The sequence below is a fragment of the Rhea pennata genome, chromosome 26, assembly GCF_028389875.1.
Source record: "Rhea pennata isolate bPtePen1 chromosome 26, bPtePen1.pri, whole genome shotgun sequence".
Classification (NCBI taxonomy): domain Eukaryota; kingdom Metazoa; phylum Chordata; class Aves; order Rheiformes; family Rheidae; genus Rhea; species Rhea pennata.
In genome coordinates this window covers 1184374-1204684 of record NC_084688.1, presented here as the reverse complement: position 1 = coordinate 1204684, position 20311 = coordinate 1184374, and the positions used below count along the sequence as shown (strand labels likewise).

At 43.7% G+C, this 20311-nt stretch overlaps 1 protein-coding gene across 1 annotated transcript; it reads right to left on the bottom strand.

Annotated features, from left to right (window-relative positions):
• Positions 1-15514: 15514 nt before the first annotated feature.
• CCR7 (C-C motif chemokine receptor 7) lies at positions 15515-18427 on the bottom strand. The gene is made up of 2 exons (XM_062595821.1): positions 18378-18427; positions 15515-16591 (listed from the first exon to the last, which is right to left on the bottom strand). The coding sequence occupies exons 1-2, from the start codon at positions 18405-18407 to the stop codon at positions 15527-15529; spliced, it is 1095 nt and encodes a 364-aa protein (XP_062451805.1). The 5' UTR covers positions 18408-18427; the 3' UTR covers positions 15515-15526.
• Positions 18428-20311: the final 1884 nt, after the last annotated feature.

Here is a 20311-nt window from a genome sequence, read left to right as displayed (position 1 = left end):
CTGATAGTCTCATGTTGCCCTCCAGTGGATAGTAACTCGCAAAACACACATGCACCCAGCACAACCTCCCCTTGCTAGCTGAGAAGTGAAATAGTGGGAAGAAAGCGTGGCTCAGTGTGCTCCTTACATCAGCTTTAACAGTTAGGAGTCATGCTTCCCACCTGGTCAACCCAGACAACCCTATAGTTTCCTCCTGGTGTTGCACATGTGGTTTGTTGCAGCTAACCCATGCCCATCAAGCATAGATGCTGATGCTCTGGAGACAAAAAAGAGGGATAGTTTCTCTACTACCCCTGAGATTACTAAATCTGTGAGAAGGCTAGATGTTGTGCAGGGTGACAGCCTGCTTTGCTCCTGGGCCACAGGATGCACCTCCACAGAAGTCAGCTCATGAAAACATCCTTTTCCAGTTTAAATTTCTGAATGGAAGGGTCTGCTTTATAAAGCTTTCTTTGCGTTTCTTTTTCAAGCGTCTGCTAGATAGAGTGCAGGGCAGCACACTGTAGTCTTAGGATGGTGGTGTTCTTCACATATATTAGAGCTTTACATTTGTGTTTGCTTTCCTCTGACTGTACAATGCCTACCACGTTGCAGGCACAATTGCAGTGCGAACACTCAGGTGCAATTCTTCCTGCTGATGTTTCCCTCAGCACTGCTAAAACCCAACTTAGTTGCCCTTTAACATACCAGGTCATAGTACTTCACTGTCTGTCTTTTCCTGACAGCCATCTCCCATGTTTGCTCAGTAAGTGATGATAAAGACTCAGTAGATTAAATCCTCTTTGGCAGCCCTGCCTACTAAAGGACTGATCACTCTGACCTGATGTAATTACATTACCACAAATCCAATACCACGTTATCTGGCATGTTGCAGAGGACAAGCTCAGAGGAAGACAGCCCTCATCACGTCAGTCTGCTCAGACAGGAGTCACGCTGGCAGCTGGCCCCCCTCCCCACGGCGAGGGCACCTCCAGCGCTAGCCTGGACAGCACGCTCCTCCCGCCTGCCCTCTTTGATTTCCTAACGCTCCTTTTTGTCTGTTTTAAGTAGCTCCCTTCCCCTGCAGTCCCAGCACTGCACGGCAACCCGAGGCTTGAGCACAGCACTACAAATTGGTCATGTCCAGCGCACGCCCACAGCCCAGCACCCCACAGCACAGAAGAGGAGGCAGCACAGCCTAGCCACAAGCCACTGCCAGCCCCGAGGCGGGCAAGGCCACAGGTGCTAAGGGGCCTCCAGGGTCTTCGGAGAGCCCTGGCACCCCGCAGGCTGCGCTCACGCGCGGGTGCGGCGCCAGGGCCCTGTGAGGGGCCGGGGCCGCCATGGTGGGTGCCGACTGGGCCCTGCCAGCAGGGCACGGGCCCGCTCAGGCAACGCTGAGGGAAGAGCAGGGCCAGCACTGGGCTCCCGCCACATTCACCACCCGCCCTCAGCGCCGCCAGCCGCCAGCCCACCATCGCCACACAGATCCCCTCAGCCCCGCCCGAGCTCGCTCTTTATAGCCCCGCGCCCCTCCCCTCCCCGCGGAGCGTTCCAATGCCGCGGGGGTGCCGCACCCTCCCTCTCCTTTTCGACACGCGAAAGGCTGGGGGGGGGTCTCCGGCCCTTCCCCCCCCACCCCCGCCCCGCAGGGCGCGAATGGTGAGGCCCGGTCACGTGGCCTGGCTCCCGCGCGGCCGGTTCCCGCGAGCGGCCGGCAGGGGGCGCTGCGGCGGCAGCCGGCGGGGCAGAGCGAGGCGCGGCCCGCGCCAGCACGTGGCGGGGGGGAGGGGGCGAGCGAGGTGGGGGGGGGGGGGGGCTGCGCGTGCGCACGCGGAGGGGAGGGGGTGCACGTGGAACGCGCGTGACCGGAATCACGTGCGCGCACGCGCAGCAAGAGGGGCGCGCAGGCGCGGTGACGTGCCCCCACGTGCACGCCCCGGTGCAAGAGCCCTACGCTCACACCTGCGATGGCGCGCATGCGCGAGTGATCCCCCCCAACCCCCCCCCCCCCCCCTCGGGTGCGAGGGCGGGAGCGGCGCCATGACGGTGAGCGTCTGACATGGCTGCCGGGGGGCTCTGGGTCCTGGCTGAGGAAGCTCTGCGGCCAGGGGGGCTCTTGTGTAAAGGCTGTGGTGGCTCTGGGGTGAGGAGCTCTGTGTTTGGGACTCTCGGGCCTGGAGCTCCATCTTCGGAGCTGGAGTCAGGAGCTCTGTGTTTGGGGCTTTAGGGTCAGGACTGTGAGGGTTTGGGGGCTGATGTGGCTCTGGAGCTGGGGTGGCACTGGGGCTGTGGGGGTTTTGGGGCTGGGGCAGCCTGAGGCCAAGGTCAGGAGGGTTGTTGGGCCAGGATGGCGCTACGGTGGAGAAGGAGGTGTGGGGGCTGGGGCCAGGGCAGCGCTGGGGCCGGGGATGGGGGTTTTGGGACCAGGCCTGGAGCAGCTCTGGGGCCTGGCTGGGTTTTGGGGTCAGACTTTGACACTGGGTGTTAGGTGGTGGCCTCTCTGTGAGCAGGACATGGGAGCAGATGCTCTAGTGACCCATGCACTGCCCTGAGATTTGATAAATCTGGGCCTGGTTCCTGGCTTTCCCCCAGACTTCATATGTTAGCTTCAGCAGCCCCAGTTAGTGCTCCCCCTTCCCTGCCACACTGCTTGTTTTGGCTACCCAGGCTGCAAGGTCTTTGAGATATGCCCTGTCTCCTGCTGTATGGGGGGACCCTGACATTGAAAGGGTGGCTGGAGCACTAACAATAATAGCAGTCCACATTCTTTTCATAAGTGCAACCCTTGAACTGCTTATCAGTATTAAATGTACTGATATTGGCAGTGGGAGGCTAAAGTGGGTGCTGCCTTTCCTGGGTTTTGTGTTGAGCTCTTAAAAATGTTCTTTGTGGAGATGTTTTTCAAAGCGTTTGTCTCACCGATTAATCTGTCTCTATTTGCTCCCTAACGTGCGTTCCCCTACTAACATCCTTTCTGTGTGCACGTGCTCATGTACTGTTGTAGAATTGCTGTTGAGCACTGGACTCTTGGCAGCCCTTTAGCTCTGCAGAGAAAGTGTTCCTGACTCACTAAGGCAAAGCCAAGCTCATGTGGAATTTGCAGACTTTTAAATCTTAAAATGAAAGGTTAGGCATGTTTTTGTGGCTGGTCGCTGTTGGCTTAAATCAGGCAAAATCCATCAACTACTTCCCACAGCAGAAACAGTGTTAAATTGCATAGCTGGATTTTCTTTCATTCTGCCTTTTATTGGAAACGGGATTGAAATTTGCTGCTCTTGCAGTACTGATGGTGTAATGTGTCACTTGGAAGAGTTACCCTAAGTCTAGTAAGCTTCACCCACTGATTGTGTGAGATACTGGTGAGAATGTAATGAGAGGATGATGTTGATCAGGTATTAATGGGATCTCAACCTGCTTGGTGGTATTTGGCATGGTCTCCTTGGAGCTGTGGATTAGCAAGCTCTTCCCAGAAAAGCAATGAGAAGCCTTGCTACTATGTAGCACAGCAGTCTCTTGACTGCCTGTAGGGTGTTTATTTTTATCATTAGAAGGCAAGCATGTGTTTCTCTTCTATCCTGCTACTTCTTCAACTGCCTACTGGGGTTTTAAATTATTTTTATTATTTTATCTTTCATTTATGTCTGGAGGCTTTCTCATGCTAGGCTGTACAAATACATAGTCTCTTTCCCACTGAGTTTACAATCTAGGCAGACAATGGATGAGAGAAATTAAATGTTAATGGCTTCATTTTATAGCATGGGAATTGAGACCTGCTGTTCCTCAGTATTTGGTCTAGGATCCTGCAGGGAGTGTGTAGGCAAGCTGGGAGTGGAACAAGATCTCATAAGTCTTCCTCTTGTCTTTATGCTGACGCATTCTTGGAGTCTGTGCTGAAGAAGCAATCAAGACTCCTTGAAATGGAGTCCTTTGGTTCCAAAAGCCACCCCAGTCTAAGCCCTCTGCTCAGGGAACTGAGTCACAAGAAGGGGGCAAAAGCATAAAATAAGTGCCAAAAAGCTAAAGCTGGAACTGATATTTGGGAAGTTTTTTCTGCATGCCCTTTGATGCACTGGCTGTGTGCTTTCAAGTGTTGGCAGTCTTTTCTGTGCAGAGTGAACAATGGACATGCTTCGAAAAGCATGTTGGCTTTGTCATGAAAGCTCGTGGGATGTGCATTGTCCAGGAGCACTGCAGCAGAGTGCACTTCACCCAGAAGAAGAGCAAAGACTCCAGAGGATGGGAGTGTAGTGGGTAAGAAGTGGAATAACCTTTTGCTCGAGTCCTTCAGCATCACTGTGTTTGCTCACGAGGTCAGAAGCTGTGTGAGTGATCACTGTGACTGAAGTGAAAACTGTGGAAACTGGTTATAGTGTGTATACAACTGGAAGAAGAGCACGGAAAAGGCAAATGGGATCATGTCTCTGCTGCCAACCCATAGAAGTTCTGTTGTCTTAATAGTTTACCTTGTAGTGCCTGTACCTAGATGTTTTACTGACATCAGTGATAAAAATCCCACATTTCTTGAGTGGTGATAGGACTCATCTCAGAATGTGACCTTGGCTGCTCTACTGGCAGATCTAGCATAACCCTCAAAGGATTTGTGCTTGTTCGGTTACTGTGAGCTATTCTTTCTTACTAGCAGCAGCCTGGTGCAGAAACAAGCTATTCTATCACTTAAAAAAAAAAAATCAATGTGAAGTCTGCTTGGACATCTTTTAGAAAGTGGCAGCAATTCCTTGCAGCTTGCACATATCCCATTTCTTAGAGATCTTTGGAAACTGTTTAGCAAAACGTCTTTAGGGCTGAAAAGGGATGTCTGATTCCTTATCTGTTGTGCACACACACTTTGGTTTGCGTAGGAAGAAGCGGGTTGGCAGCATCTTGTAGAACAAAATATTGAAATGTTTTTGTAGGGGAGTGTGGGGAAACTTTCCTTGATAACAGATTTTATATCACTATACTTTTTTTAAGGTTTTGGTGGGTGGAGTGTGGGCTGTATCCCTTTCAGGTAAAAGCTATTTGCATAGGTGGAGCAATCTTGGTTGTTTTTGTTCTGTTCTGCAGAAAGCCACAAGAAAAGGACTTCTTTTCTATGCAAACAGGAGAAAGAAGCATTACTAGGGTCAACCCACATGGAGTAAGGGAGGTTTCAGTTTGCAATGAACATATTTGAAAGGGAAATAGAGGCAGTGAATTCTACTGCCAATTATGTTTTAGAGCCCCACGATGCAATGCAACACACCATTCTGATTTCTTGAATGGTGGAGCCCCTCTGTAGACAGAAGGGATGGCACATGGCAAGGCCTCTTCTGAGAGGGAGTGTTGGAAACTTGCCCAGATGGAGGGGATTGAAAGTGGCAATTGCCACAATGTTAGTCTCCATTAAAAAATAGCATATGCAGTTAAGTTAAACCTTGCGCATCTTGAAAGAGCATAGAAATGTAACCTTTACTTGAATGGCGTCTAAGAGGTTTGGTTCTCATCTGTTTAAAAATATCTAGTTCTTTGAGTCATCAAACAGGACTTTGGTTTAAATGGCAGGGTTTTCTTCCCGGTTCATTTGTAAGAGCTTGGAAACAGAGGCTTTATTTCATAATGAGCAGGGAAAGCAGTGCAGGGCTTGAGGAATTTAGCTCACTGTGGGATTTTGTAGAATGAAAACTTGTGGTTATGTTCAAGATAGCCTTTTTTTCAAAGAGCTGCTGTTGAAACAGGTTGTAGAGCAAACATGTGGTACTAAAAAAGAAATAGAGCTCTCCTCAGGTTTGATCAGGGAGTTATTAAAAATCAGAACAGAACCTCAAGAGGAAAAACCTGCTTTTATAATGCTCACTGTAAAAACAGGAACTTCAGTTTGTGATGTTCACTCACTCTTTGAAGTCAAAACCTGCTTTCTTCAGTTGCCTGAAAAATCTGAACTCCATCATTTGGGAAAGGACTGCTTTCAGTGAAAATGCTGCCAGTGCCAATAAGCTCTTTAGCAGCTACAGTGCAGTTTCCAGCAGGTTATTTAGTGGTCAGTCAATACTGAAAAAGATTCCTTATGTTTTTCAAAGTTGTTTAAGAAATTGGGTACAAAGTTAATTAAAGATGATGCATAGAAGGTCTCATCTTTATGGAAAGACATGGAAAAGATAGTCAGATTTAGTATTCAAAGTGGATTATTGAAAGTATGTGGAAAGGGCATGGAGACTGATTTAGGAGGTAAAATAAACTGAAGCAAAGCTGTTCTGAAACAATTTCCAATATATTTAAATGAAACCAAACTAAAATGACTCAAATGTTAGCTTGATTGCCCACAGGCAACTCTAATGTGATTTAACTAATACTTTTTCAACCCATATCTTTGGTTAATGAGACAAATTTTCTTGAGTGTTCTCCTAGAGTCCTGTGACCCCCTTGGAAGTAGAGGGGGACTATTGAACATTTCTTAACATTTCCCACATGGTGTCAGCATCCCTCAGAGAGGTGGCTGTTGTTGATTCTGTCTGCTTGCTGAAGAAGAAAAAATCTTCTGTTAAGAGTATGCTTTTTCATCTTCTGTGTTACTGAAAGCAAGAGGAGGGGAGAGCTGCTTAGATGGAAGGATGTGGAGGAGATAACGCCCAGGCACTCCTAAAAATCAGAGTTGTCTAACTCAACTTCATGTTGGTTATTAGTGCTGTATGAGATGTAAGTATGACTACAACTAAAGGGCAGTTGTGGCCATTGGACTTGTTCTGTATACTCTGTGGGTCACTTGCAGTCCACCTGAGCCTTGCTTCATACCTCTATAGGTGTTAATTTCTAGGGCCTGGAGCAGGTTGCTAGTGTGTGGAGTATGTTGTTGTGAGAGTGCCTTCTGTTAACCGTCTTCGCATATAATCTGATGAGGGTTTTTTTATTTACATTATTTAATGTGAAAGCGCTGGTGTCTCTTGGAAACACTGGCCTGAAACAGTCTCTGGAAAAAGGCGTTTTGACCTATGAGTCACTTGTGGTTGTGAACATTTTATTTTTTTACTGCAAGGTTGGTTAAGAGCCTTTTTTCAAGACCACCTTTTTTCCTTCTCTGGAGCATTCATCCACTTTAAGTTCTTGGTCTTTTTATTCTAATGTATAAACCATGACTTTGTCCCAGAAGAGCACAGCTTTTGAGTTTTGTGCTAGCGTTCGAGATGGCTATAAAATATGGAAGGAGCAAGTGTACTTGTTGCATTCTTGTTATTGCATGGGATTCTTCAAGCCTTGCAGATACTTGTACGAAATCCTCCTAGTTTTGTTTTAAGACCAATAAAATTCTTATCACCTGGGAAAAAAACATATTAAGTGGCTTCTCCTTTTATTTTATTTTATTTTATTTTTTCCCTTTCCAGAAGTTCACTTAGTTGCCTGCATATATTCTTTGGGATTTTACCTCTTCTTTTTCCTGTTGCATAGTACAAAAAACTCCAAAGTAATACAAGGACTATTTGTGAAGGTTCCTGTTGGTTTCAGCAGATTTTATGCCAAGGTATAAAAGAGGGGTAAGAGAGTAAAAGAGGCAAGAACCAGAATCAATGGGAAAAGCTCTCATTTTGATGAAGGATGGTATATGCAGACTTTGAATCTTGGGTGGCTCACTGGACTGTATGTTGCATTGGAGATTGAAATGTAGGAGATCTTAAACATTAGAATTTATCTTCAGTTTTCAGAAATTTCCCAATCAAGCACATAATTACTCATAAAAATTAGGGTTTTGTGCAACAGTGCTTGTCAGCAAAGAAAGGAAAGTAAATAACTGCTCACTATCTTATTTTAGACAATTGAATTAAAAAACAAAGCAACAGGAAGGGAAGTTAGAGTTTCAGTTCCTGCAAACTGCAGATTTGCATGGGTTTAGCAATGACAAATATGTGAGATCATACCTAGACTGGCTATGCATCTGCCATGCATGTGGTAAAGGTGAACTGAAGGTCTCCTTACTTGTCCAAACCTGAATAAGTGTTTGTAACGAGCTGTGGCAGTGGCAAGTTTTTGTTTAATATCCGAAAGATTTTACTCCTTTGGTTAATAATCTTAGCTCTGAAGAATTGGGGTCTTACTGAAAGATGAAAGTGAAAAGTAACTTTCTGTTCAGCTTGAAAGTAAGCTAACTTGTTGCTTGGATTGTGCACTTTGGAGACTTGTAATCTCTGTGAAATCTAAATAAATTAGATCTGCTTTTTTATTTCAACAAGGAGGTGGGAAGGTTCCTGTATGTACTAATAGTAATATCTAGGTACTCCCATTATTATGTATGCAAAGTAACATTTTGTCTCTGTTTTAGTGTTTGAGGCAGAGGTGGAGGCTTGACTTGGATTCCTGGATAGCAAAGCTAGGGACAGAACCCACTTATAATGCTCATCCAACGTTTTGACCATTGCATCAGATTGAGCTGCTTCTGTCTTTGCAGTACCACTACTTAAAACATTGCAGAAACATGGAAAAACTGAAGCTACTTGACTGTATCTTGTTTGAATAGAATGGCTCAATGCCAGTCTGGAGGTTCATGCCAGCACAAAGGGCATACAAGAAGGAAAAGGCTTCTTAGTGAGCAGATACTAAGTAATATATTTTTTTTCTCTAGTCAGAAAACTTTTTCTTTTCATCTTCTTTCACCTGTCGTTCTTACCTTCTGATACTGTGAATTTTGCTGTTAACAGGGATCTCCACGAGGAACAAACTGACAGTTTTGGACAGTGCGTCTAAGAAGAACTCAACAAAACCCTGTTAGATTTCCCATCTCTTTACGTGTCTTTGGTTTGTCATTTGCATTCTAATGTAGAATGTTGTTCTGCTTTCTTTTTCAGCCCTCCAAAGCAAACTCATATCAGGCGCTCTAATGAAGGTAAGATAGCCTGACAGGAGATTTTGCTGCTATCATTAAATGCAGCATGGTGCTGTTTGGTTATCCAATTTTTTTTCCCTGTAATTACATGTTCTTGTCCTGTCTCTTGTGCCAGCAATAGGACCTGAGCTGGTCCTGCCGTACTGTAGCCCATCAAAAGTCTCTGATTTTCAGTCTGGTCACGTTCGTTGATTTATTCACTTTGAGGTCATGCAGCTGCTTGTGCTGGTAGGATTGCTGCTGCCTGGGCTGATTTACGTTTCCCCAAAACTACACAAGGGTTGCTGAGCCGGAAGGGGAGAAATCCCCTGGTGTAGAAAATGCTGTGACAAAACCCTTCACCTGTCACTTTGGAGGAGATTGATTCCTGTGTGGCAGGTGGCCACCTGGGCAAGGTGGCTCAGCTGACAAACTGGGGAGGGAAATCACTGGCTGTGGGATGAGTTCTCCCCTGAGATCTGACACCTCCAACCCAAGAACAGAAGGCTGGGTTCTTTTTCCATACAAAAGAAGATATGGGGAGAGGAAACTGTAGCCCACTGTCAGCTTTTCTGATTGCTGTAGAGTGCCACCACCCTTCCTCATCACCCACGTGCATTATTTTTAGGGTTTCTTTGCCTCATTTAACTCCAGCTCAGTCTTTCTTAGGGTGACAAGGACTTCCCTTCCATAGCTGCGCAGGTGGCACATCAGACACCACAGCCATGCCTGGAGAAGCTTCGCTTTCACCTTTGATTAATCAGTTCATTCACCGATCTTGCAAATGACTTGTGAGAAGCAGTGTCTGGGACAGCATGCAACGGGAGAAGACAGGCCTGCACGAAATGCATGGGAGCAACTGCATTTAGTGAGGCCTGATTCCGGTTTACCTCTCCCTCCCAATCTGTTTGGTATCTAGAGCTTTTAAACTGCAATTTAATACATGTTTATAACAAGCACATGTACACAGGTGAAAAATTTAAAGGGAGAGAGAAATGTTTAGCAGTCATCCTGTATCTGGAGCAATGAGGAGTCCACTGCTTCTGAGCAATGAAAAGGTTTCTACTAGTTCCCAAAATGGCTTGGAGAAGGGATTGCAGAAACAGCCTGGAGTCCAGATGGCTGTGACTAGGAGATAGCTCTCTCTTGCTTTTGGTGTAGTTTGTTGCAGAGCAGTGACCCCTTTCTGTAACAAGGATTTGAACTGACTTTTTAAAGATTTAAAACTGAAATTGGTCACAGTCCTCCAGTGAACTATATAAAACAAATTTTCTCTTTCTCTGTCTTGCTGATGAGAGATACTAAATTGAGTTATATCTGTTTTGGAAATGCACCTGTTTTCAGTAACAGATCCTGCATGGTTTGGCTGGGATATTTACAGTGCCTTTTGAGGTGTGAGCTTTGGTTATTCGGTGGAGTGTGTTGTACCAGTTTGAATCAGAGTTGTATGTTGGAACCTGTGCTACTTAAAAATTCAGCAATTTTCCTGTTTAAAAGTTTAGTTTACAGTTGTCTCTGAGAAGCATAGGGAACTCGTTAAATGAGTATGGCAGCTTTCTGCAAAGCCAGAATTTTGTTCTGTGGTGCTGTAGCTTAGAGCACCTGTTTCACCAGGCTACGTCTGTTACACAAATGAGCTTAATGGACTTCAGTGCATTTGAGCTTTCTGACCTAGTTGTGGTAAGTGAGGTCTAATGTTTATTCAAGGAGTTTTGGGGTTAGACTTTTATTTTCTTGAGTAGCATTGTGGTGTCGTGGTCTTGAGATGCTCTGTATCACTGTTTGAGCCTCTGGGCCGGATGCTGAAACTAGCCTAATACTTTCTCTCTAGGGAGAAACCATGACTGATGCACACTACTTAGCGAAAGCAGTAATGATCCTTGTTGCTTTGACATTCGAACGTGAAACTGCATGTTTGTCTTGTCTTCTGGTGTTGCCTGAGATTCCTTTCTCTGGATTCCAAGGTGCTCAGTATGTGGCTCATGGCCTTCCTTTGTTAGACAAACAGGAGGCCTTGGTTTATTCTAGCAGCCCAGGAGAAAGTGGCAAGATGGTTTATTTTCATGGGATTTAGATGCAAATATATCTTTCTAGGTATGAAATAACAGAAGCTGCTTCTCATTCTTGTGGTTTTTCACCAAAGCAAAGGATTCTCTGGAAGGGACTTAGCATGCTCTGTGGCTGGAAATTAAGCTGTAGCTCACAGCTTTTAGGTGGCCCTTTTTTCTAACTGGGGTTTCCTCCTCACTGATACAGAATGCATACAGCTTTGCCATAGCTATGCTTCTAAGTCACTGTGGCCACTTGAATGTGGCATGAAATAAACCTGACTGCTAGTTGGTAACTTCTGATTTTTTTCCAGTATTTCCGTGGTGTCTCTCTGGCATAGGGAGAGACCTTGCATCATATTTGTTTGACGGGAATAGTTCCTCATCAGCAAAGTATGTGCTTTATGTAGGGACATACCTGCTTGCTTTGAATCTATTATTGGGTCAGATTTTTGTGTCTTAGACTGGGCAAGGAGTATAAGCTGTCTTAAAAATGACACACTCCATTCCTTTGTTTTTGCTGACAGGTTCCAAACACACTGTGGTTATACAGTGTATCAGAGACCTGAGTTAGCTCAGCCTCTACAAGTATAAAGCGTTCCTGGAAAACGCTTCATATTGCTGTTATTGGTGACAAATTCCCCCCACAAAACATTTGTATTCTTTGCTAGTGTGAAGTGAGCATTCTTCTACTTAAAAGAAAGAAAGGGAAAAAAAAAAGTATTTAACATGGTCAAATTTGGCTTCGTTCACAACCATTTTGTTTTAAAATGTCTGTGTAACTTGCATCCTTGTAGTGAGGTGTGTGCGGCTGAATATTTTCTACAGTAATATTGGCTTTTCAAAATGTGTCATTTTTCAATGATAGAATAAAAGATCTGGAACTGAAAAAACTCCTGTGTTATGTTTTTGGTTTGTTACACTAGTATTATTTTACAAAGAGATCTCTGCTTGCTTGTTTGTTTATTTACTGAACTATGGTGAAGTTGTTAAGATGAGCATGATTGCAATTATAGGTAAATTTTTATAAAGGATAGTGACCATCCCTGTGCTTTGAAGCATAAATCAGCCATGGTCAGGAAGATATGTTCTGTGTATGTTAATCATGTGATGCTGGCCTGTTTGAGTTCCAGAGCTGTATTAGATAGAGAGCTTGTCTGAACTAGCATGGTGACTGCTACTATTCCTTTACATGTAGATGTTCTAGCCATGAGAATTGTGGTCAGTGCCTCCCGCTGTGAACAATTTGCACAATGATATATTTCCATTACTGATTTTTTTTAATTAAAAGTGAACAATAAAATGTTACAGTACAAATGTTTTTCATGTAAACATTGATAGGAAGCCATCAGATACGTCTGTTACTGGAGCAGCATTAAGGCAATTAGGTTAAGGGTTAGAATAAAGAAAAATACCACTATTTTAAATTCATTGATGACCTGGTTACTGTATAATTTGTTGACAGATAAGGAAAATAAAAATTTTTTTTTAAATTAGAATGTATTACACTTTTTTTTTTTCCTGCAGGGCAGTACTGATATGAAGCTAGGTTGATCAGCAAACATCTCTTGACAGGACCAGAAGGATATTATACAAACTATAAGGATATGTGCAAGCTGCATCTTATGGAGAAAATGCAAGGGGAAAAATGAAGGTATTTTTAAATTGATTTATTTTCTAGAAATAGCAAAACATAGTTTTGAGATTTCAGTGAGGAATCTCAAGTTAGGATCTTAGGTAAAACATATTAACATTGACTTAAGTAACTGGCAGGTTTGTTTTGGCTTTTAATCTTTTGCTTTGAGAAGAACTTTCACTCTGAAGTCACCACAGTCTTGTTTAGGAGGCACTAATGCTTTTACACAATCTAATTTTTCTCGACGAGTAATAGAAGGCATTGTACCAATTTCAAAGTTGCTCTTTTTTTCCAAATATCTAAGCCTTGTGCTTTAGTATCTCATTCTTATGTAAGCAGTGGCATTTTTTTTTCCTATGAATAATACATGTAGTTGATAAAGACCTAAAGCATTCTCAGTTTGCAGAGGGGGCTTTTATCAAACAGGATACAAGCACAATTGCACATTTTGGTGAAGCAGATTTCCTTGTTGGAGTAAGTTAGGTGAATGTATTTTGCATGAAAATGTTTAGTTAAAGCAATGTATTTCCAGTATATATTTGTGTACATACTTAACTCTATTGTCTATGAAAAGCAGCTTTACATATCTGAATATACGTTAATTAACATAGGATCTTTTCAGTTTTATTATAGGTTTTCCTCACTCTTGCTACGTTCTCATTAGCTTTGTCTTATCTGAGTAACGACTATAGGAGGAAAACAAGAACAAATGACTATTCCACGTGTCAGTCTTAACTCCCCATTTCATATGACAAAGAAACAACATTTATTTTACATGTTACATGTTTACAGGAGCATTATAAAACAAAATGCTTTAAATGATTGGCTAGGATTATTATTCAATTTAGACAAGTAATGCAGAGCAAAATGTATTTTCTTACTCACTTTTAGCTCACAGCAGAATCCTTTACTTTTTAATGATGGTAGCCAGCAGTATAGGTGATGGCAATGTCTCAAAACTGAAAACTGACCTTCTGAGGAAAGAATCCAGTTAGACATTCTCATGTCTATAGAACAATGATTTTTCAACCTATGGTCCATAGAGTTTTAGATTACTTCTGATGGGTCCATGAGTGGTAACAAAAAAGTGTAAGTGTCTCTTTTGGAAGTTTATGCTTTGCTCTGCATGGCTCTGGTCTCCACTAAAACATGCTTACAGGTTCCACAAATCAGAGCTGTTCAAATGCTACCCTGGAAGGTAGGGTTGGATACATGCACTGACCTAGACTGCTACAGCCTAGCACCAACGGAATTCATGGCCAAGACCTTTGGTCATTGGTGTCTGACTCCAGGGAGAGCTGTGTGGTATGGGGACTGTGGTATGCTAGTCAATAACAGATGTATAATTGCAGCAGCTCCTCCCCAGTTGGCATTCAGATGTCCCATGACAGCAGTTCCCAGGGTATTCATCCATCAGGAGGAATCGTCATTCTTTTAGTAAACGCACCAACTGGCATTACATTCTGGACTTCTTTTCAGGGTCTTATTTTACATGACAATAATCTGTTGTTCAGCTGCCGTGTTCCTTTCAAGTATGTGACCCTGGCAGTAATCTTCAACATGTGACTGTCTCCTGTGTGTAAATCAAGCCATGATGAATGGTGTCTTTATTAGCAGTGACAATATGAATGCAAAACACATTTTCAGTAGCTTATAAGTGAAATACATATCTGACTTGTAAAAAGCCAGCTGTTAAAGTCCTTCTAGAAAAAATCATGTTGATGGGGAAGGGAGAAAAAAAACCACATTCATTTCTGAGGTCAGCAAGCAATAGCACAGAAAGCCCCCACACATATGTGAAAATCAGCAGACTGTGTCCGCAGTAACTGATAAAGCTTGACATAAGCATGTTTCAGATGCTTGTGCCCATCGTCCAACCACTTTAGTTTGCCAGTATATCCTGAAATTGAGAGCCTTGCTCATAGAAACTGATACAGACTTGTCCTGGCCTTAATTCTGGAAAATGTTGAACATTCTGGTGCTCATGACCAAAACACGTGCTTTAATATCAGGCATACAAGTAGACAATCTCTCGCCATGTCAAGAATAAGAGTGATATTGGGACAGGGTGGATGGCTAAGCAGTAAAAATGTATTGTAAGCATCTGTCTGGATTTGTGAAGGAATACCAGTTTCTTCATTCAAGTTTGTATGTCTGGTGGTTGAAAAGGTCTCAGTAATGTCAGATTTGTAACTCAGATCACTGAGGGCTTGTCTTCATGCAGGAAGTTTGAGTTTAAAATGTGCTAGCTACCCTTGCATCAGGCCCTGCACAGGGAGATGCAATGACTTCTGTTCCTTAGGATACATCTTTATAGATACCATCATTACAGAGAAGTGAATTGGAAGTTGTTCTTTTCCTGAAAAATTTGAGATGCCACAACAGTATGCATAATTATGGAAACTATGCATATCATATATGCATTTAGGATTAATTATGCAAATTTCTAGCTTTTGGGGGGGAAAGCAGAGCTGAGTTGCATGCTAGGGTACTTCCATAGCTTATATTGCATACTATGTTAAGCTTGGAGCCTGAGGCTGTTTTGTCTTGAAGGCTGGGTCAGTGTGGCAGGCATCATTTGTGTACATATGAAAGAGCAGTAGGCATTCTTGTTAAATACGACACTGAATTCAAGGATGATGCTCTTGGGAGTTCAGTTCTAAAACAAGCAATTGTGTGGCACAGATGACTTGCTGTCTTGATATTTGTTAAGAAAACTGTTCTATTTTGAGCATTTCTTATTTCACCTAGGAAAGTCTAAAGTAAAGGTCAAATGGCACGATAAATTTTAGACTCACCAGTGTCCCTCTCCCATGCTTAAGTATTAGTTACAGCTTTATTGAAGTCTATTTGTGAGAGTGTTGGATAGCAATGCTTATTGCTTGAGATGTGGGGAGGCTCTTGGATTTCCTGCCTACAGCTGCCTTTCCTAAAGTAGTGACAGGTCCTACTCTATCACAGATTCAAAATAGTGGCAGTGTACAAAACTGTGCCAGCCTTCAGCTCAGTCAAAGCCTGCCTGGAGAACTCCCCTCACGGTGAGAAAGTGGTTGTTGTCTCCGTCTCCATGGCAATGGAAAACCTCTTGCTCTCACGGCAGGCAGACAGCTGCCAGAGGCGCTCTTGACTCAGGCAGCCAAGTTCCTTGAGAAGCTTGAAGAGGTCATTGCGGAATTTAACACCAATGAAGGCATAAAGGAAAGGATTGAGGCAACATCGGAAGCAGGCCAGAGTGTAGGTCACATCATCTGCCACGTCAAGCTGCTTGCTCTCCTCACATGAGCTGGTGTGGTTGAAAGCAGAGATGGTCTTGGCCAGCATGACGCCATTGTAGGGCAACTGGAAGACAATGAAGACTACTACCACAGCAATGATGACCTTAATAGCTTTATTCTTCTCAAAGTTGCGGGCCTGGAGTAATGTTTTGATAATGATGAGGTAACAGACAGACATGACCAGCAGGGGAAATAAGAAACCAAAAACCATTTGGGAGACCTTGATGCCGGTGTTAAATGTCTGCAAGTCAGTAGCAATGATAGAGCAACGGGGTTGGCTGGCTGAGTTATTTATGCCACTGTGAACCAGCTCAGGGATTGACAGGATGAAAGCAAGGAGCCAGATGAGGATGCATGTGACCTTGCTTATGAACATCATCCGGGGACGGAAACGGTGGGCAGAGGCAGCCTGAACAATAGCAAAGTACCTGTCAATGCTGATAGACAGGAGAAGCAGCATTCCACTGAAAAAGCTCATCTTGCAGATGCAATAGACAGCTTTGCAGGCAAACTCCCCAAAAAGCCAGTACATGGCTGCACTTGTGGCCCAGAAGGGGAGAGTCAACAGAAAGAGGATGTCCGCCAAGGCCAGGTTCAGCAAATAGATGTCTGTCATGGTCTTAAGCCTCTTAAAGTAGATGTAGGTCAGCATCACAAGCCCATTCCCCACCAGCCCAATGAAGCAGATGAGGGAATACATGGCTGGGAGGAAAGCAGCACGGAAGTTACGGACCTCGTCTTTCTCACACAGGGTCTCGAACAGGGTGTAGTCAATGGTGGTGTTGGAGTCATAGTTATCAGTGACATTGTTTCCAGTGCAGATCTAGAACAGGGAAGAAAAAAAGTGCATTGAGACAGCTATTCTGCATGCACAGCCTTTGCCCTTCCATGAATTGCTTCAGGAAGTGAACTGAAGTTGACATAAAAACAAGCAGGAGCGTCCAACCAACAAACAGCAGAGAAATCCCAGGGATTTTCCAAGCATTTCCTCATGCAGATATCATCAATAGAGTTGGCTGGGTCTCATGGCTGAAAACTTTTGCCATAAGTATGTAGGGTTTGGGGGTCAAAGTGGAAATTCCAAAAGAAATATTAGTGCTCAGCCAAAATAACACCTGAAAGCTCTCAGCAAATAAATGCTTTTTCCAGAATGTTTAAGGACCCAAATACAACTGTGTGTACATAGTTAGTTGTCAGAAAATAGGAAAAATATGTCCTTTAATGTTTTCTTCTCTTCAAAATGAAGAAAATTTCCTCTTGACTGACTATGCTCACTAGGCTTTTTTTTTTTTTTTTTTTTGTCCTCCCTCCCAGGTTACTCATGTTCTTCATATGAACTTCCCACTGGTGAAGTAGTAAAAGAGGGATGTAACTGCTGTGTTTGTAGCCAACAACAGCCTGTTGCTGCAAGCCCTTCCTGTCTCCTTTGGTCACTCGCAGCAAAGAATAAGCCTGTGAGATAGCTGAAACCAGCAGTATGAACAAAGGGCTGTGTGGGAACACAAAGCTGGAGCCTGCTTTGGCTTTTTTCTCTACTAAATAGAGGTGTCAGTGAAGCTCTGAGGAAGCACAGTGACTGAAGCAGGAAATTGTGACTGTGCTGACAAGGACAAGTTGTTGGTGTCTCGTTCAGGCCTCTGCCTCTGATTTAAGCTCTGATTATTCTTGTTTCATCTTCCTACACTGCCATAATCTATGGGGCAGAGTGAGCTTGTGGTATCTGTGCCCTGCTTTTCTGTGACTTGATAGTCTCCAGTACCCTTTCTCCATTGCATAGAGATGAAAGGTTTCCCGTGGATACCTCTGCCTGTTATCACTGGGTATCTTAGCACACTCTCCATCTCAGGCAGGCTTTTTTTACCACATCCTGCATGCTACCTGGAGGCATGCCACCAGAAGTGAAAGGAAAAAGAAGCAGGCTGCAAAAACCTCCCTGCCTTGCTGAGCTTCTTGAAGAGACTGAACTGGGGACTGTGGGGTGGTTGAGGCTGTTCCTGTGGTTGCAGGAGTATGAGTGCTGGGGGCCAGGCACAAGGTTCAGGAGCAGGTCACAACAGAGTTCAGTACTTTGGGTTCTCTTTCCAGCTTTATGTTTGTTCTGAGTAGGAACAGGAGGAAGAAGTTGAGCATTGCATTCAAGGCAGCTGATCTCTTCTTCTTTAGGCATTTTGGCTCTTCAATACTAAACTCAGTTTAAAGCACAGAGGCCAAGGCACTCTGACCAGATCTTTCCAAAGAGGAATGACCCAGTTTTTCCCATGCACTCAGCATATGATGCTGTCATTTTTTTTTCCTGAAAATCCTCATTTAGGTGCCAAAATGGAACTCAGGTCTAACAATCAAGGCTATCTTGAAATCCCAGTCTACATAATTATCTTTTTGTTGTTGTTTTTGTGTTTGTTTTTGCTCTGACTTTTTAGCACTGCTCTTTGCTTTCTCATCATCCACCTCCATGCATGATAGGATTCTTAGTATGAAAAGCAGCATCCCCCACAAATCTCTCCAGCACTGTGGGTGGCTGCTTTTGGTGTGTCAAAGTTTCCAAGATCTCTGTTTACCCACAACACAAACGCAGCTACATTTCAACCACATTGTTTTTAACATCTTACCTGAAAAATTAGAGGAAGGCTGAAAACCATGCTAACCTTTATTTGCTTACCTAGAGAAGAAGGAGACAAGAAAGAGACACTGTGTTACTGTTAGCAGTTAAGTAGGGTTTCCCACTTGACGTTCCTTTTGAAAACATAGCTGAGTTTTAAAAGAGTGATACTATGCAGCAGTAGCACACCTGATCATGGCATTCTTATCCCTGTTAAACTCCTCATAGATGGATAAATAAAATATTAATGAAGATGCTATGAAGCTAGCCCAGAGTCACGTAACAAGTTACTGTTGGAGCATGGACTCAATCTGAGCAGTCTGCTGCCTCCAGCCCAATAAGGAAAAGCTGAAGATCCAGTTAATTCTTTTGCAGTGCAACCATTTTTATTTTTATAGTCAGTCAGCAGCCAGTGCATTGTTCTGGACTTTAAGGGTGTAGCATACTCAATGCACATAAAAACAAACAGCTGTGAGTGCAATAAACTTGGCCCAGCTGTTCCTTGACAGTGTGGTGACTGGACTGCAGAACAGGAAAGCTCTGCACCCTGCAGGATATATGTAACTGAAGCTGACTGAAATTTATTATACATCTTTAAATGTCAGGGCTGGCTTCTGCTGTCTTTGAATGTGGAGATATGGGATGCTGACAGCTGGAAGGAAAAATTAAATTCAGAGCCAGATGTGATAACGTTGAGAGCAATCTCAGACAAACAGTTCTTCCTGCTGTGGTTAGCAGAGGCATAGGGGCCAGCGAAAGCTTTTACTTCTTGCTATTTAAAGCATGTATCAGTATTTACCTCGGGCAGTTGGAATTGAAACCTTTTCTTGCTCAAGTTGGAAAGTGTGCTGGCAACTCAGAGAAGGCTCTCACCTCCTTCTGCTCCAGCACAAACTAAAGATGTATCCTGCCTTGAAAGAGAGTTAGCAGCTTTTGTTTGGCACATCATGCTGCTCATCACAGGAAGTCTGTCGCAGCACTAGCTCACTTCCCCATAGCATTTATTTGGTCCAGGTTCACTGAGCAAGCCTGGGGCAGAGAGAGGAGATGTTTTTTTTTAATCTCTTCACTGCTTCTTCTGGTGAATATGACTTTCTCCTCATAGTTAAGCCTGTTTGTTCATAGTTTTGACTGATTCATTTGCCCCTCTTGGCTCAGCAGTCTGTAGTACACAGCTCTGTTCTGGATTACTGCTTGCTACTTATTTCTTTCCAGAGTTCCTTTGCACCCTTCCCTGCTCTGGCAGTGTCCTGTTCGGGTATTACTCTGGACCAGAAGGAGTAATTTCCACTACTTCAGGTAACTGCCATTCTTGCCACTGTATCCTCAGTAAGACCTGCTTTAAATTGTGTGCAGTAGCATCATTAATAACAGAAGCAGTTATTTTGGTATCTGCGATCAGAGATACTCATATATACACGAATAGTGATGTGAGAGTGGAATATTCCCAACTGCACGTGAAAAAGCTGGACTTGTTTTTCCCTAGAGCCTCTATATGAGCTACCCACAACATCTCTTAGACGTTTGTGCCTCCCCTATGTTTTCATCTTTTATGCTGCCTCCTGTAACTAGATGCTTAGTTATGTTCATACCCCTCACATTCTCCTGGGGAAATCAGAAACATGTAATCATGTGTTATTAGTGACATTTACAGTAAGAAGTCAAGTATGTCAAGGTAGGTTGGCCAAGATTAACCTTAAGGCTTGGCTAAATGCTTCTGTCTGTATTTTCTGCATGTCCAATGCCTTTTGCTGTGACCAGTTCCAGACTGCAGGCAGAAGTTTAGTGAATACCCAGTTTAACCATCTCTCCCTCCAAGCTGCTTATCTGAGTTTTGCATATCACACAGGAAATGCACTGAAACTCTAAACCACCTAAACCTTCTGGGTGAATTTAAGGAAGCCTGGAATATTACTACCTTCTCTGCCTGGGACACTGGCATGA